Below are 18,424 nucleotides of genomic sequence, written 5' to 3' on the forward strand. Positions count from 1 at the left end.
TGGCGGGGGGTGGGGGTGGGGTGGTGTGCGGATTATCTTGGGGGGCAGGTCCCAGCCATCCCACACTCAGAAAGCTCCACTCTGCCCACGTCCGTTCCACTCCATCCACATTTTCACTCCCTTGGTAGAAGGGTCACACATTTGGTTACAAGTCCTAATAAAAATCAGAGTCCAGATGTTCTTTTAGGTCCTACAAAGTTCCTGCTACATTCTGAAGAGTGCCAGCTTTCTGCCAGACTGTGAAAGGACCCAATCTCAGACCAGCAGGGGTGAGAGAAGGCAATGTGAGACGTAACTCCTGTGGCTCCACAGCAGACAGTGAGTCACCCTTGGAAACGGTTTTCAAGATGAGTTAATATAAACTTCAGGGACAAAGATATCTTGAAATATTATTTCACTCTTTAAGATGAAATCTAGGGGTAAATTATAAATAAAAGATTTTAAATGTTTTAAGCAATATATTCTCTATTTTCTCACTTTATCTTCTGCCCTTTTACTATCTACTCAAGTATTTTTCTTTTTTTTAAAATTTTTATTTAATAAATGGTACAAAGCACAATGCCATAAACATTACCAGTTAAAATTTCACCAAATGAAAAAAATACTATAGAATACACAGTTGCAAAAAGCTACATTATTTTACAACTGCCTCAAGCTGCAAAAAGAAAAAAAAACCCAATTTTTCTTTTTAATTGAGTTAATTTAAAATTAGCTATTAAATAAGATGATAAACATATTAGTTTCTATGTTTATAAACAAAAAAGGAGCGGGGAGGGAACACTTTGCTGATCTCCTGTGAGTCATCCAAAGGAGGACAACACACGCAAGTGCAACAGTAAGGCAGAGACACTCATTGGCGGGAATGCGGTTTTCCTCGTGGGTTCCCTCTCCTCATCACTGAGGGAGAAGGCACTGACCTCTCCCAAGTGTTTAGGGAAAAGAGCCGGGTTTGTGCACCAGTGAGTCACACCCCGTCGGGCCAGGATCTGAGTCCCATCCTATTGCTGCATTTCTGGGGCACATCTGTCTGCCTTCTTCTCTTCCCAGAACACTCAGAGGACAGCAGGGGCAGGAAAAGAGTTACGCTGTACTTTCTAAGTCCACACCCTTTTAGGGCATAGTACCTAAAACACTGGCTTCCCTGGCAGTTCAGTGGTAAAGAATCTACCTGCAATGCAAGAGACATGGATTTGATCCCTGGTTCTGGAAGATCCCCTGGAGAAGGGGAGGGCAACCCATTCCAGTATTCTTGCCCAGAGAATCCCTGTGGACAGAGGAGCCTGGCAGGCTATAGTCCGTGGGTTTGCAAAGCGCTGGACACAACTGAGCATGCACCTAAAACACTGTACGCTACACAGAGATAAAGGGGGAAAGATCAATAGATGAGGAGAGTCAGGAGTACCTGCGTCACATGGTGATGATTCTAAACATGCCCAAATGTTCCTTGATTCCCCATCAGAGAGGAGCAAAGCCTATGGCCCTTTCTCGTGTATGTGGGTGGGCTTGTGACTCTCTTGTCATGACAGATGGAGTGGAAATGAAGCTGTTGTGACTACCAAGGAGAGGTCTGAAAAGGCGATGACGTTTCTGTCTTTTTACCAGAACATTCACTTTTGCAGTGCTGATTCCCCTGAAGCTGCTGTGCTGTGAGAGAGCCTGAGACAAAGCCCCACCTAAGTCAGCAGTGACCACCAGACTTGTGAATGAGGATCCTGCCAGAAGGTTCCAACCCCAGCCAACAAGCCCTCCCCAGCTGAAGCTCCAGAAACTGGAATGCAGACGAGCTAATTCTCCAGTGCCTTGTCCAAATTCCCTGACCTGAATCCATGAGAAAAGAAAAGTGACTGGTTTAACGCACTGAATTTTGAGGTAATTTGTTACGCAATATTACACTTATCTATTTTGATGTCCATGTATGTTTATAATATGAAGTTTTCTATAAACTTATAAATTCCTCCTGCACTATAAATATAAATAGCCAGGAAGTAAGGTAGCAGAAGTGAGTATGCTTGAATACAGTCAATGTTCAACGTCTGTCTGCATAAAGGGCCCTCAAAGCCATCCAACAAAGTAAGGCTTCTTTGAATAGATTTTTAAAATTGTTTCTGTAGAACCTAAAAAATGTAACAAGATTCCTAGATAATAAAGATCACCCAAAATTGTTAATCAATGGCAATGCGGTCACTTCATCTTAGAATAACATTTTAGAGAATTAAAAATTTTAATAATGCTATCTCCAGAGTTAAAAAAAAAAACCCTGGGGAATATTTTTATATTTAAATACAGATACGCAAAAGTCTTTGGGACACAGTTTAGGTATGGCATAGCCTAAAGCCTCAAGAGTGAGCAAATTAAATAATCTATCAGAGGACATCCATAAGCAATCACATCTCTACCTGTTTGATATCCGTTTACAACACATAATGGAAAAAAGCTCCAGTGAAGAAATCAATTTACAGATATGTCTGCCTATCCGAAAAGTGGTATCTAAGTATATAAAAAGTATTTGATTTAAAACATACAACTAATTGTTAAAATCTAAATATAGGTGTTAATTTGTAAAACTATGTAACTGAAAACAGATAAAAGTAGCTTTTCCAAATCTGTTTTCCTTCTTTATTAACTTAGTATCTTTATAAAGCTGCTTTTGGTACTTGGGAAGAGGAATCCTTAAAATGGGTTCCCTGCTAAGGAACTTAACACAGCCATAGCCAATTCTACTCATACAACTTAGATATACTTCAACTATTTCAAACCACAGTATTTTCCTGCCAGGAGTGGTTCTGTAGACCGTGGGGAATGTGGTTGCTCTGGCTAATGTTTCCAGTTCCCCTGGAGTGTACTAACAATCTTGGAAGCTGGTGTTTCTAACACTGGTACTAAAGTATTGACATGTATACATTACCATGTGTAACATAGCTAGCTAGAGGGGAGCCTGGTGCTCTGTGATGACTAGAGGGGTGGGATGGGAGATGGGGTGGGAGGGAGGCTCAGGAAGGAGGGATTTTTTATATATACTTATTATAAGTATACATACATACATACATACACACACACATATATATATATATATATACACACACACTTATAGCTGACTCATGCTGTTATACGGAAGAAAACAACATTGTAAAGCAATTATCCTCCAAGTAAAAATAAAAATGAAAAACAAAAAAAAACAGATGAACTTGGCTGACATTTTCAACTGCCTTCAAATTAATAGATTGGAAATGATCCTTCCTGTTCCTCTTCCTGGCACAAGAAAATGAGAATGGCCAACAAGTGTGCTAGAATCCATGGTGAACCAGCAACGTGTATGTGACTTGTACTCCTCCTGATGTTTTCTTGACCTCCTTCTCTTACAGGTAACATGCATTTGGTTGTCAGGCACCATGTGATCATGGCCCATGGCTGCTGGATCCAGACATGGGCTGAGTGATTCTGGGCTGGGTACGCTCTGTAACAGCATAGTTCAATCTGTCAGAAACATCAATGATAAATCAAATAAAAAATAAGGCTGCACTGGCCAAATGAACTACTGCCAGGCTCAAAGATTTAGTCTGCTAGTACATCTATATTTAGAAGTTGTTCCAGTGCTGGCGGACCCTAGGCAACATCAAAGATAAATGCTGGCTTGAGAAATCAAAGCTCCTAAGTGTTTAGCATAACCATATATAAGAAGGGGTTCAGAACAGGGAGGTGGGTAGATTCCAAAGTTCTTTATGCCAAACCTCACTCTCCCCTCAGGGTTGCCTCTTTCACTTCACTGACCACTCTGGCACAGAGGAAATTTTCAAAAGTAAGAAAAGGGGGGAGTTTGTGGCTGCATAATACCAAATGCATACTGCAGGCATTTTATTCCCTAGCACACTAGTTTTTTATATTAGTGGGAGGGTCTTGGCTTCCTAAAACAGCCAAGGATGATCCTCTGGTTCAAAACCAATAAATGCAATGTTCCTGTATATCCCTCCAAATGTGGAGGTTTGCCAGATGTCGAGTGCTCTGATAAGATCGATGTGTTGAGACTGTCCCAAAGAGAAAGGAAAGGAGAAGCGAGTGGGTGATTTTAGAACAGGCTGTTTATACAAGGGACGAACCCAGAGATGGCTGGCTTCAGTTTACCACCTGACCAAGGCCCAGGTGGCCATCCTGTAGCTGGAAACTAACAAACAGAACAAATGAGTTGATGAATTAGGCGCTGAGGACACAGGTGATACAGCCTCAGCTGGGAGTTCTCCAGAGTCTAAGGCCCTAACACATAACTCCCTCCTTTATACATGCGACAGCTGGTAAAAAGCATGGAGAATCTGCCTCTGGTGTGCAGACGTCTGAGGGGATGAGAGAGCTCCTTTTAACTCAGCTCTGCCTTTGATACCTACGAACCTCTCCGAGTTACTAAATCCTTCCTTGCCTTGTTTCCTTCCATAGAAGCTTCAGTGGAGAAAGCTATTCCCCTGGCTCTCAGAAACTACCCTTGGATGTGGCAGTGAAGACTTGTGATGTGGCAAAACACTGTCTCTCTGCCAGCTCACTAATCTGGCTCTTATGTAAAAGATGCTTTCTGATGGACAAATAATAAAGGATTTACTCATTCTCACTCTCGAGAATGAGCAGAAGAGCTCGTGCGCCTGGGCGAGTGGCACCCTCCCCTGACTTTCGGCCAGGCATCGGTGATGGATGGGGGAGTAGACACTGGCCTTCCTGGTGATCCCCATTGGAGCAGCAGGCTATGCGGCCACAGGCAGCAGGGCTCCCAGAGACAGTGGCACTCACGGCAAGGCTCTCTTCATCCATTCTGTAAGTCACTCTGCTTGTCAATGCTATGGTTCCTCCTGGAAAGGCTACTGTCTAACCGGAAATGCCATGTGCAAATTCACTTACGGCAAGAAGCCTTTTGAAAGATTACCAATACTAACACCTAAGTTAAACAGGTGCCTAAGAATTGATACTTTTGAATTGTGGTGTTGCAGAAGACTCTTCAGAATCCCTTGGACAGCAAGGAGATGAAACCGTTCAAAGCTAAAGGAAGTCACCCATGAATATTCACTGGAAGGGCTGATGACTGAAGCTGAAGCTCCAGTACTTTGGCCACTTGATGCGAAGAACTGACTCACTGGAAAAGACACTGATGCTGGGAAAGACTGAGGGAAGGAGGAGAAGGGGGTGACAGAGGATGAGATAACTGGATGGCATCACCAACTCAATGGACATGAGTTTGAGCAAACTCCAGGAGATAGTGAAGGGTATGAAACCCTGGTGTGCTACAGTTCATGGGATCACAAAGAGTCGGACACGACTTAGCAACTGAACAACAACAAGTTAAATAGGAATCTGATTAATAAATCAGAAACCAAGCACCTCCTTATGAGGCCAGCTCAGTCCCTAAATGATAGGATGCATGGCTGGGGCCTGCAACCTGCTCTGGGTTTCTGCAACGGGGCTGCTGAGCCCAGCCTGGCTGCTTTGTGGGTCCCTGGGGGCTTCTGGGCTCTACCTGCTGCTGGCCTTTTCTGTTTGATTTCAAAGTATCCCTTGATTTCTGCAGTATTTATTTCATTTGTGGTCTACTGTTTGACAGCTGTGTTCACTCATTAGTCACCGGGAAACCCAGATGTGACATTCCTGTTCGGGTGAGCTGAGTCACATGGGAGGGAGAGATTCTTGAGAACTCCACTAGTCACATTCCCACAAGCTATTTTTCTGGTTCTCTAGAATATTCCCAACATGTCATGTCTGGAAGCAAAGCTAATGGCAAATTAACATCTATATATAGCATTGACATCCGTTTTTGTTTAGTTCAAACCAGAGCCATTAACCTCAGGGCTCCTGTATAAATTCCTGACAGAAAAATGTCATATTTCTTTCACACAATCTTCTATAATTGTTGACTTTTCCTATCCCAGATCTGAATGTTAACGTGCTTAGGTGACATGAAATAATCATTACACAGAATCTGTCATTGCCCAAGTTATCTCATTCAATCTTAACCTACTTGTGAGATGACAGACACTTTTTCAAATGGAAAAGCTGGACCTGGGGGGTTAAATTATTTGTTTGACTAGCTTGAGACAAAGCAGAAACAATCCAGTTCTCCTTGGGTGAACACCACACCACTGAACACATCAACCTGAATCCATGCCATGTATTCACAATAAGATCTTAGGAAACCTGCGTGTGCACTGAGGAACTAGCTGCTAACAGCAACAGGTAGCATTTCTGTAGAGCAGAAGTTAAAACAACATCTAAGAGCAGAACTCACGCTACAGCTCCTCTGAGTCATTCCAACAAGGGGAACATGGCCAGGAAAGGCTACACCTTTCCAAGTTATGAAAACTCATCTATTTCAGGGGAAAATTGAAACCAATGGCCATGACCGAAAAGCCAGTGACACCTGTGTGTTCCACTGTCAGCTGCTTATTACTATCTCATAGTTACAGTTACTTCCTGCATTGATGGAAAAATTAAGAGAGTGTCTAGGCACAATTATTAATGGAGAAAAGTAGGCATGCAACACCCTCTTGCAGAACCATTAGTGAGCAACCTCCAGGTGAATTCTTTGAACAGTGATGTGACATTACTGACAATAAGGAGAGAGGACACGTCAGTCCCCACCCCCCCACCCCCCGTGCTTCATGGTTCTGTTTTCTGTTCCCCAATTAGAGTCACACCTGTCTTCAGAGACCAGCAGGCGGCTAGCTATTGATTGAGGTGGCTTTCCCCAAGGTCAGCTCAGCACAGCATTCCCAGGGGTGGCACCCAGTGGCCTTTCTGCCACTGCTCTTTCATTCACGAAGGTCTTTTTTCTAGAACCTGACAGCAGTACTTGAAGCCCTGTACTCTTAGTTTCCTAACACCTTCAGAATTTTACACTGATTATCTTACAAGAATGGTGATTAAAAATTTGAGGCAAAGAATCAAGTATTCTGGGAACTTTAGCCAGTGTTGATATGATAAAAATATGGGGACACCCAGACATCCATGGTGGCGTGTATGTGGATGGGGTTACCTCACCCAAGCTGGGATTTTCAGACCAGGTGCTCCAGCAGGAAAGGGGCAGGAGTGACTCCTGAACACAAGTTTCTTCGAGACTGAAGGACACCTGCTTGCCCTCAGGTGGGGATCTGCTCCTCTGCACACCCTGCCTCCTTCCTGCCCTTTATGCTTGTTTCTACAGCCCCTCTGGGTGCCAGAGAAGCCAGGGGTGTGTGGCTGGAAGAGGCGAACTCTGGCTCTGGAGAGGGCTGGGTGTGGGGGGAGTGACTCCAGCCTAAGACTGCTCTGTTCTCCTACCCCAATGCACCCCACCCCCCACCAACCGCTGCGGTCTGGAAGGAGACCTGGTAGCAGCTGCACTTGGCTCAGAAACCACCAGCAGAAGGTTTCAGAGGGAGAGTCAGAGCCTTGTGCACTCACACTTCCTGCAGGTGAGATGGTGTGCTGTGTGTACACATTTGATTTTCTTCCTTGAAGAATTATTAAGTCACAGGTCATAAAAGGATTCCTGTGATGATCTATAGTCAATTAGCCTGAAAACTCCAGGAAAGCTCATCAGAGCTGACACTAGTAGAAATTCAAAGGTGGGAGGGCACATAAAGAGGAAAGGAAAAGAACTAGGAGGGAAGTGAGTACAGGATGGAAGGAGAGCAAGAAGGGAAAAGGTGGGAGAAGGCCCCAAACAAACAACTTCACACTTTGTAGTCACTAGTTAACAGTGGGTCCTATTGATTATAAATGGTCATTAGACAGAGCTTCTCCATTTCATCTGAGGCTGTTGTATGTTCCTCCCAGAATCGTGCCAGGGCACTTTCAATTCAAATTCAAAGGGAAGATGGCCAATGACTGAGTCACCATTACCATTTCCTGTACCACCTGAGTTTTCCTTGGAAGTTTCCCACTCAAGCACTCAACTTCTCTGACCTTACTTAACTTATGGAGCCATGGTCCAAGGCAGAGAGGAGGAAAAACACAGGCATACTCCACCCCCAGCCTCCCCCAACACACACATACAGTGCTGTGCTCTGAGAAGGCAAGTGAGAGGAAAACAGCCTCCTCTTTCCCGAATCTCTGTCTCCATGTAAAACCTCAACACCAGGGCCACAGGGGATGGTTTCACCTTCCAGGCAAGCCGCCTTAAAACGAAATCCATCTAATCTGTAAAATATACCAGTTAAGTCTGAGATTTCACCAATCTGTACATAGGAGCCATTCACAAGGATCCTAGAAACAATAGATCATTGTCTTTGGTAACTTGGAACTCTAGCTGTTCAGACGCCACTCAGATGGGAAAATATGCTTCTGCAAAAAGTGATAAAGAGCCCCCTCTCCACATCAAGATTTCATCATGAGAATTTCACCCGTTTTCATTTAACACTGGGTTAAAATATTTTTTTCTACTCTTGACAAGTTGACTTTTTGCCTAAGCTTGTGTGCTGAATTTTTCAGTGCCTTTAAATTTAAGTTACAAAGACTAGTTAACTTGGATGGCACCCCAAATCCCACATTTCCTGTATTTCAAATCCTTAGTCCATTTGCTCTACCACAGAAAGAGAATAAAACATGGGTAAATGAATGAACAGAATTAAGATTTAAAGGAATAGTATTGTTGCTTCATAGAAAGAGAAGATTTCTGCATCTAGTGTTTCCAGCCTGAGAGTCTGTGCAGTGTGAGTGAGGCTAAAAAAGCACTGAGTCACTATTCAGCAGAGAGTGGCCTTGACTGTAAGAAGACATCACCATGGATACTATACACAGTCTCTGGTGAGACAGACACCAAAGGTGGCACTGTTCTAGGATGGTCTAGCTGGTAGGCTAAACGCACGTGGGTAGGTAAGACCCCCAGTGCAGCCCACCCTCCACGTCCCACTCCCAGACAGTATTCAACAGGGCAGAGTTAGCACACAGCACTGAAAGCCAAGACACAAACTAGGCTTCTCAGGCCACAGTGTGGTCTACCTTATGGAAACCATTGATTCAGGCTGGCCCTTGGCAGTCAAGATAACAAAGAAATCAGTTCCAAATACTCATTAAAGTCAAGTGAAAGTACCTCAGTCAAGACCATCTCTTTGCGACCCCATGGACTATACAGTCCATGGAATTCTCCAGGCCAGAATACCGGAGTGGGTAGCCTTTCCCTTCTCCAACAGATCTTCCCAACCCAGATATCAAATCCAAGTCTCCTGCACTGCAGGTGGATTCTTTACCAGCTGAACCACAAGGGAAGCCCAAGAATACTGGCATGGGTAGCCTATCCTTTCTCCAGCAGATCTTCCTGACCCAGGAATCAAACTGGGGTCTCCTGCATTACGGACAGATTCTTTACCACCTGAGCTATCACAGAAGCCCTTAAAATACTCATTAATGTCTGGCCAGATAGTAAGGCCTTCAGAGCAGTTAGACCCTGTCTTTTCTTTCTGTGGCATTTCTTGCTAATAAGCCAAGTAAATATATTTTAATGCACAATTGACTATATTTCAGTCCATTTTCATTTTCCACAGTCAATAACTATTGGTTTAAAATTTTCTCTACTTACATTATTTTTTCCATGTGTTTAGCATATCTTCAAAAAAGAATAAAATGGCATTTGTTCAGCAGTTTCATTTTTGAAAGGTGTTTTAGATGGATGAACATGAAAATATGATTACCTCATCCCACTCTAAAAGGTAGTTGGTGATTTTTGAACCATTGTCAATTGGTGCCTAAAAAAAAAAAGAAAAAAAGAGATTAGAGAAAACCGTTTACAGACAAAAGTTTTGAGCTCTCCACCTTGGTTCAAATACAGTGTCTGTGCTAGTCCTAGGCTCTCCCCATAGGGCAACAACCCTCTGGATCGCCTCCATTTCCTTGGTCAAACATTACCACAAACCAATTTTAACGCAAGTCAACTAATAGGGAGAGCCCTCACTATTAATAAATCATACCCCACAAACAGCCAAGCCTGCCTTGCCCACCACCTCTACCTTTATACCCACACGGTACCCTCATTTCTCTGTGGATAAAACTTTTAAGAGGCACTTAAAAGCTCAAGGGCACAGGGAGGAAAATGCAGAGAAACAGGTATGACACGTGGGAGTCTGATAGCGTAAAGCTGACCCACCTGTGTTTAAGAGTTCAGAGTCTATATTTCTATAACTTTCCCCACACAGTTTTTGCTTGTTTTAAAGAGGTTAAGATTAGAAAGCCTTCTGTGGCATTAAGATTGGCCTGAGGAAACCTGGGATCTCCTGGAGAGATTACTAGGGGCAATTAGCCCTTAGCACATTAGCCAAAAGAAGGTTCATCATTTGCTTTCCTCCTAAAAGCACAATACTGAGATCTCCCTCACTGAGAAAACAGGCTTTGGACAATGGGAAGAGTAGTAAAAGACTCTGGAGAAAAGAGAGCTTTGTAAGGTCAGACCTGCCCGCAGAGGGTGCTATGGTGGGGTCCCTCACAGCACCAGTAAGACCACATCTCCAAGCACAAATACACCTGCACCTGGATTTTCCCAGGACAAGAGTCAGGATTCCACAGACCATGGTGAGCTGCCCCAAGCAAAAGGCAGCCGAGTCATCAGAACTACACGGAAGCCCAGCTTGTCTATCTGTCACAGGTGGTCTAATATAAGTTGCTCAGTATCAGTGCTTAGCTTCTTTTTCCAAGAATGCATGGGTGTTTTGAGGGACTGGGAGAATATATATAAATCCCTTATTAAACTGTCCTGGTCTTATACAGGAAGCACCCAAAAAACAATAGCTGTTGCTTCATTGTCCTTAATAATAAAACATCCAGGGCACAGTAAGTATGAGTTAATTAACAAACTCTTATCCCTCGCCTCTCCTTCCTTCTTTTCCTTCTTTCTTCTGAGTCCTAAAATCTGGTAGTTACAAATTTTTACTCCCACTCACTCACTCCAATTACAAGTGAGTGTTGTATATTCTACTAAACTATAATTTCAGGCTTTTGTGGGCTCAATTTGGGAGAAAACATAGGGATGTATTTAAAGTGTAAATAACATACAAAATCAAAGCTTTAGCTGAGAACCCATTTCTCAGGTAAGGACTACATTTAGGATGCTCATATATTCCTGTGATGCTCTGCCCCACCACTGAGTCTCCGATTCCTTGAGCGTGGGGACACAGACTCAGTATTTGTGCAGTCCTATGTCCTGGTGCTAACAAAGTGACATTAGAGGACCCCGAGGTCTCTGTGTCCTGGTGGCTTCAAGAACAGGTGGACAGCCAGAGCATGGTCCACCTGTCCTTGCGCCCCCAGCTGGAGCTCCCAGCTGGAGTCCCTGGACAACAGCAAACCTGTTCTAAGGACATGAAAACTGAACTGAATCCGGAACTTTCAACTTTGCACATAACTGAATGAAACAAAAATATGCTTCTGATTTACAACTAAATAAAGGGAGAAAGAAAATGTGAAACATTTTCCTCCTAGTGAAAAACCTTTTTCTTGAAGTTGCTGGCCTGCCTGAGACCTGAATTACATCCAGGTTTTAAGGAGAATGTATGTATCAGTGATTCCCAACTTAAGGTTTGTAAGACCCCACGGTCCCTCTGGGAATATTAAAGAAGATTATCTTATATTCTTCAAACAAAATGGATCTTGATTCTTTCCTTAAGATGTATTTACATATGTATATGTGTAAATAATGAATACATTTTAAAGTGGATGTGTATGCTTCAAGAACTTAAACAGTGATGACCAGTTGGGTGTTAAAACTGAAAAGGTGGGGAATCACTGACCTGGACTATCCCTGGAAGCCAGGAAGGAAAATAAGATAGTTCAGATTCTACAACTTTGCCTTTGACCAAATAACCTGCTCAATGTTGACCACTGGCTACCAGAGGGGTCTACGGAAGTCCGTGCTCTGTTGCTAATGACTACCCTCAACTGTTTTCAACAACTCCCAGGATAAACTGGATTCTCTGGTCTGAGAACAAAAGGACAAAGTATTTCTTCACCAATAACACATCTCCCTAGTCATCTTATTTGCACATTAGTGTTCTTTCCCAGTACCATAAGTCTTTATTATCTCAACTTCTATTAATTTTACATTTTGAACTATATTTTAAAGTATAAGTAAGTACATAGAAATAATCGCTATAGAGATTGATACCAGTCTATTTTCTTACAAATACACTTTAAGGGGCTCTCTTTCTCAAGAGCTGTTGGTAGCCCAGAAGTTGTATTTCATGAAAACTACTACATAATTCAGATGTTAAAAAATAATTAGTAATCCTAACTGATCTAAGGTCTAACTGGCAAAAATTTAATGAAACCTTAATGTAGTTTAGAACACTAAACATTCTAGGCAGATTTAAGTATTAGACATTTCAGAGTCACCACTGAAAGAAGTCAACAGACCCATAAATCTACTTTAGCTCTAAATCTTTCTTCAGAAAAGTTTTTACTCAAGTCCTCAAATGTCTGTTGAAATGGATTAAACTATTAGAAAGTGATGACATTTAGGTATCTTAAGTATTTTTACCACTTATAAAGACTTGCTCATGACCCTAAGAGACTCCCCTGCAAAGAAAGCTAAAACTTGATTTCACAGTTCTCTCTCTCATTCTTTTGCCCAATTTTTAAGAGATGGTAACTTTGATATCACAACAATTTGTTTCAGTCAAAATGCAGAAAATGCTAATATCAAAGTGGAATATTGCTAAATAAATATTTCAAACAGCCACAGACTTCAGAATATTCTCAACACGTTGTGTTACCCACCTTCCACTGCAAGGTTAGTGAACTTTTGCTCCTATGTGCCAGCTTAGGCGGGAAGGGACACTCAGGCGCACAGCTGTGGGTGGTGAAGCTAACCGGCTCAGAGCAGGAACCCTTTACGGAATTGTACATAGCGTATACCCTGAAAATGGAAATATACATACAGTCAGTGGCAGAGGCCTATCACACAAGACTGGGGTGTTAATCTCAGCTTTGCCCCAGGGTTTCCCTCCAGGAACAGAGTTTCTTATGTAATATGCACTGTGACCCTTATTCTTATTTGCTAGTCTTGTTCTGACCTAACTATGGTCACCATTTTCAGGGGAAAATAATTTCAGCAGACCACGTGCCTCAATGCATTCTCTCCTCCCACTAGTTGTCAGAACCCAGCCCCATTTAAGATAGGCAGAGTCTACTGACCAGAAAAGAATATGCTAAATAAGGACATATCTTTATTCCCCGAAATGGTCTCCAAATACATATTCTAAAATCCATCAAGCCCCTCTCTGGTCGACTTTGTCTGGAATAAGGCGAGAAGTGCAGTTAAGGGTTGGGTGAAAGGAGACAAGAAACAGTGGGTAGACTCCACAAACCGAGAGAGAGGTGGAAATACAAACAATAAGGTATCATACTGCAGATATTTCAATAGAAATATGGACATTTCACACAGGAACAGGCTTGCTACTGCCAAGTGCATCTTTCTTTAATTCAATAACAACATTGTTCAGGTACAGTTTATCCATGTGAACATCTAACTCTTACACCTGGAGTCAAGATTAAAAATGTGCACTCTGAACATTAAAATGCCTGGCTCGACACTCAACATATGGACCTGATTTCTCAGAGAAGCTGTGAAGAAAAAGCATGTAACACACTATTATAAAGCGACACTCCTTGCAAATAGCATAAAATAGGATTATGCTGATTTTTATCATCTTCCTACTTTTCCTTTAAAAAAAAATTGGGGATTTAAAAAAAAAAAATCTTGAAAACATACTCTTTCACTAAGACAACAAAGAAACCTTTGCTGCCAAAAAAAGGATGCATGAATTAAGCTATTCAGAACTGGTAAATACAGCAAGCCCTTAGTTCTTAACAATTCTTTATGAGGTGCCATTAAGGACAGAAGAACACTCAGACTGGAGAAGTGAAGTAAACTTCCCAAAGCTACACAGCTGGAAAGTTGGATCAACTGTATTCAGTCATGGAGATCTAACTGCTATCTTGTATTCCCCAATGTCCTGACTCATCCTGCAATTATGTTTTTCTAAACACCCACAATCCACTTCCCCTCACTCTGCTCAATGAATAAACAACAGCTAAAGATAACATTATGGAAAACAGGACCTACCTAGGTATACGATTTTTAAAATCCTTTCTCCCCAAAGTCTATCACAAAAATATTTTTGTATGGCCTTTTACAAAGGCCATACAAGTCAAAAGTACTAACAGACATGCCTCCCTTCCATTCTAAAAGGTAAAACACATATTTACTGGCTATTTGACTTGTTTGCCTTAGGGGAGCATACCATGAGGCGTGATCCAAACAAAAGATGCTTTATCTTTAGGTTCACTCTACCTGATGAAAGAAATGCTCCTTTTTGCATTCACTGTTAAGTAGGCAAATGATAATAGAAAATGGAATGGCAGATTTGGCAGGATCATTTCCGTGCATCAGGACAGGCTTGTTGGGAGTAAGTTGCTTAACATGAATCACAGAATGTTCCGGACATGGGCAGGGTTCCAGCTTGAACTTTAATAGATCAGTTGAATTCTCCCACTGATCACTCATGGGTTTTATTTGGCCCAAAATATGTGTGGGGGGAGGGAAGAAAGATAGTGTTAAAATATTACTTCTACCTATGAATTAAAGGACATTGGCAACGACGACCAGAAAAGAGACGAGCAGACATCACGCACTCCTAAGGAGAGACCATGCCACTATCTACAAAATCCCTGCCAAAAAAACGGAACCTGTATCTGTTTAAGTCTCTTCACTGCTTTATAGGAGGTGTGGAGAGAACACCATTAAGCAACACTACAGGGATGCAATCAGCCTAATTCACAATGTGGAAAATTCTACAGACAGAATTTTATTTATTTCAACAAATGATTGCAAGAAGAGAAAAAAGGATGGAGGGAAAATCTATAGCTTAAGAAAAATTTAAGAGCTATCAGCCAAACATAATATGCAGACCATGTCTGAATTCCAATTACAACAACCTGAAGAAACAAAACCTTCATTTTTAGGACAGTTGAGGAAATGGGAACAGTCTCTGGAATTTACAATTTTTGTTTATGTTGGATGGGCATGGGGTGTGTGATGATGGTAATGTGGGGTTCACAGGTGAAATAGGATGTATGGACTTTACTTCAAAATAACTGTTGGAGGAGGGGGTTGGTGAAGGCACCAAGGAAATAAAAAGTTGGGTGGTGAGCTTATGAGAGTTCATTAAATTACTGTCCACTTTTGACTACTGAAATCTTCAGAAATAAAAAGTCAAAAATTAAGCCAATGTTGGAAAAAATGGAGATCTCATTTAAAAAAATGAATCTCTGGCTTCTCTTGAAAAGTACAAGTTCTAGCAAAAGTGAGCTGCAGAGCTGACAGACAGACACTGAATTATTTTGATTTATTTATTTATGGCTGTGCGGGGTCTTGGTTGCTGTGCATGGGCTTTCTCTAGCTGCAGCAAGCGGGAGGTATTCTCTAGTTGTGGCACACCAGATTCTCATTGGTGTGGCTTCTTTTGTTGCTGAACACAGGCTCTATAGAGTGCATGGGTTTCAGTGGCTGTGGTATGTAGATTCCATAGTTGCAATTTGAGGGCTCTAAAACACAGGCTCAGTAGCTGTGGCGCATGGGCTTAGTTGCCCTGCAGCATGTGGGATCTTCCCAGACCAAGGATCAAACCCGTGTCCCCTGCAATGGCAGGCAGATTCTCAACCACTGGACCAAAGTCCAAAATGATAGAAATTAAATGAAACTGAGAGCAGCTCCTCTATAGATGGGGCAGGCGCTGTCCAGTTCAGAGTCCCTGCTGTCTACCTGGCACTGAGGTGGCTTTTTAGCTGCCTTTTACCCAATCCTCTTTACCCACTTTCATTCCCAGAAGATATCTTATGCTGTGGTCACTAGGCATGTGCTTATGAGTTCAGACTGTACTCAGGGAGACCAAGTCCTAAAAATCCAAACACATTCAGCACCAGAACTCCACGTGGGTAACAGAGCAGAGGAAAGGAAGGAGGGGATGGGCCTGCCAAGAACCAGCAGACCACAGTTAGTTTTTTGGGAGGATCCGGACTCAGTCCTAAATTTATTCTATATTTTGAATGAGTTTCTTGGAGTCACACATCCATACTCAGGCTAGCAAAACACGAATAAAGGAGGCTACTGACAGCCAGATCGGGAGGATGACAGTAATGAAGGAACCTGATGGCACAAGTGAAAATCTGAGGTAGTTGAGAACGGACAGTTGTGCGGGCCCCCAGGAGTTACTCCCCTTGTCTCTGAACTCAGAGAACATCAGTTTGTCTAAATGAGGAGTCAATGCTCTGCACTGATAAAAATCTGTCTGCAAAGGAAACAAGATCCATTTTACGTGGCATTTTATAAATGTGCTGCACACAGGATCTAAAACTTGACATGATTATCTAAGTGCCTTATGATTACATCTGTCAATTCAAATGGTTTAGTGAATAGGTAGCAACTAATTGCAATAATTACCAGCTCCATTTTTACCAGCAACTTTCACAGAAAAGTCTCTGGAAATGGCATTACATTTTCAAGAATGCTGCAGTAATGTTTCTCACAGGATGGTGTGTTTTGTCTACTAATCACCATGTGATAGGAGGATCTGTGGAGTTGGACCAATGCCCTAGGTTAAATGTATCAGCAAACAATTCAGTTCTTTAAGTATTGATACTATCAGAAAGGAAGACACTTTTCTAATTAATCTTGTGCTGGGTTTTTACATTTGCTTCAGTTTAAATACTAAGTGCTTATGAAACAGGTGCTCCAAGAATTTCAGAAATTTGCCTCCAACTTCCTCCAGCACATCTGTAACATACTAGGCACCACAATTTCTAGTCAATAACACCTATTTCATAACCCTACTCTGAGCTAGTCAAGCCCATATTTTTGGAAACGTTTCATCACATAATTTTTCTGGGAAATGTTTTTACGTGATATCATCTCTGGGCAACTTCTTTGCCAAATTGTTTATGCCAGTGACTGGAAAATAGCTTCACATTTTGTCATGAAATGGCTATCAATTCCATCACTCAAATTTTTCATTATCCTATCATTTATAAAAATATAAATTCTTGACTCCCACAGTAAAATGATTGCTTCAATGTCAGTATTAATTATAAAACTACCAATTAAAATAGGAATATACTTTTCTTTGTATATGTGTAAATAAATGAATATACAAATGATTGATTATAAAATTTACATACTTATGCATAAGTATTATAAAATAGAATGTGACTTATTTATGTGTATATATGTACTAGATGACACCACCCTTATGGCAGAAAGTGAAGAGGAACTAAAAAGCCTCTTGATGAAAGTGAAAGAGGAGAGTGAAAAAGTTGGCTTGAAGCTCAACATTCAGAAAACAAAGATCATGGCATCTGGTCCCATCACTTCATGGCAAACAGATGGGGAAACAGTGGAAACAGTGTCAGATTTTAATTTTGGGCTCCAAAATCACTGCAAATGCTGACTGCAGCCATGAAATTAAAAGACGTTTACTACTTGGAAGGAAAGTTATGACCAACCTAGATAGCACTAAAAAGCAGAGACATTACTTTGCCAACCAAGGTCCGTCTAGTCAAGGCTATGGTTTTTCCCGTGGTCATGTATGGATGTGAGAGTTGGACTGTGAAGAAAGCTGAGCACCCGAGAATTGATGCTTTTGAACTGTGATGTTGGAGAAGACTCTTGAGAGTCCCTTGGACTGCAAGGAGATCCAACCAGTCCATTCTAAAGGAGATCAGTCCTGGGTGTTCATTGGAAGACTTGATGCAGAAGCTGAAACTGCAATACTTTGGCCACCTCATGCGACGAGTTGACTCATTGGAAAAGACTCTGATGCTGGGAGGGATTGGGGGCAGGAGGAGAAGGGGACAACAGAGTTGAGATGGCTGGATGGCATCATCGACTCAATGGACATGAGTTTGAGTGACCTCTGGGAGTTGGTGATGGACAGGGAGGCCCAGCGTGCTGCGATTCACGGGGTCACAAAGAGTCGGACATGACTGAGTGACTGAACTGAACTGAACTGATGTACTAGATTTTTCTTATTCCTTTTTCTTCCTCAACATACACACACATACACGGGAAATTTTGCATTGGAGGTGTTATACAATACATAGCACAATGCCTTATATGGAAGCATTGAATAAATACACTTTGACAAAAACAAATTGACTCCTTTTAAAGCAAAAGAAGCAATTTGTGTAAGAACTGGGTATTTAAAGTGATGACTTTAATAAAAATAACTCAGGACTCAGCACCTAGATTTTTTAAATCAACATAATAGAGGAATTATTGAGGAATTACTTTCCTCAATCACTAGGAGAAAAAAAAAAAGTGGTTGAATATGTGGAGTAATGACACAAAAATACCAAGCAAAAACTGAGGGAAAAAAATCTTTAGAGCCTGGAATGTCTCAGGATACAATTTTCAATGTGGAATTTGGCCTGGAGG

At 41.8% G+C, this 18,424-nt stretch overlaps 1 protein-coding gene across 4 annotated transcripts in view; it reads right to left on the reverse strand.

The window, feature by feature from the left end:
* Window positions 1-18,424, reverse strand: part of FNDC3B (fibronectin type III domain containing 3B) — a 376,057-nt gene that overhangs the window by 75,104 nt on the left and 282,529 nt on the right. For all 4 annotated transcript variants that reach the window (XM_088839060.1, XM_088839069.1, XM_088839078.1 and 1 more), the window contains exons 10-11: window positions 12,712-12,850; window positions 9,639-9,692 (exon numbers count right to left, since the gene is read on the reverse strand). In XM_088839060.1, coding sequence (XP_088695186.1) covers window positions 9,639-9,692; window positions 12,712-12,850 — 193 coding nt within the window. The remainder of the gene's footprint in view (window positions 1-9,638; window positions 9,693-12,711; window positions 12,851-18,424) is intronic.

This window comes from Moschus berezovskii, chromosome 1 (genome assembly GCF_049115385.1).
Source record: "Moschus berezovskii isolate FMDL1 chromosome 1, NW_MosBer_1.0, whole genome shotgun sequence".
Classification (NCBI taxonomy): Eukaryota; Metazoa; Chordata; class Mammalia; order Artiodactyla; family Moschidae; genus Moschus; species Moschus berezovskii.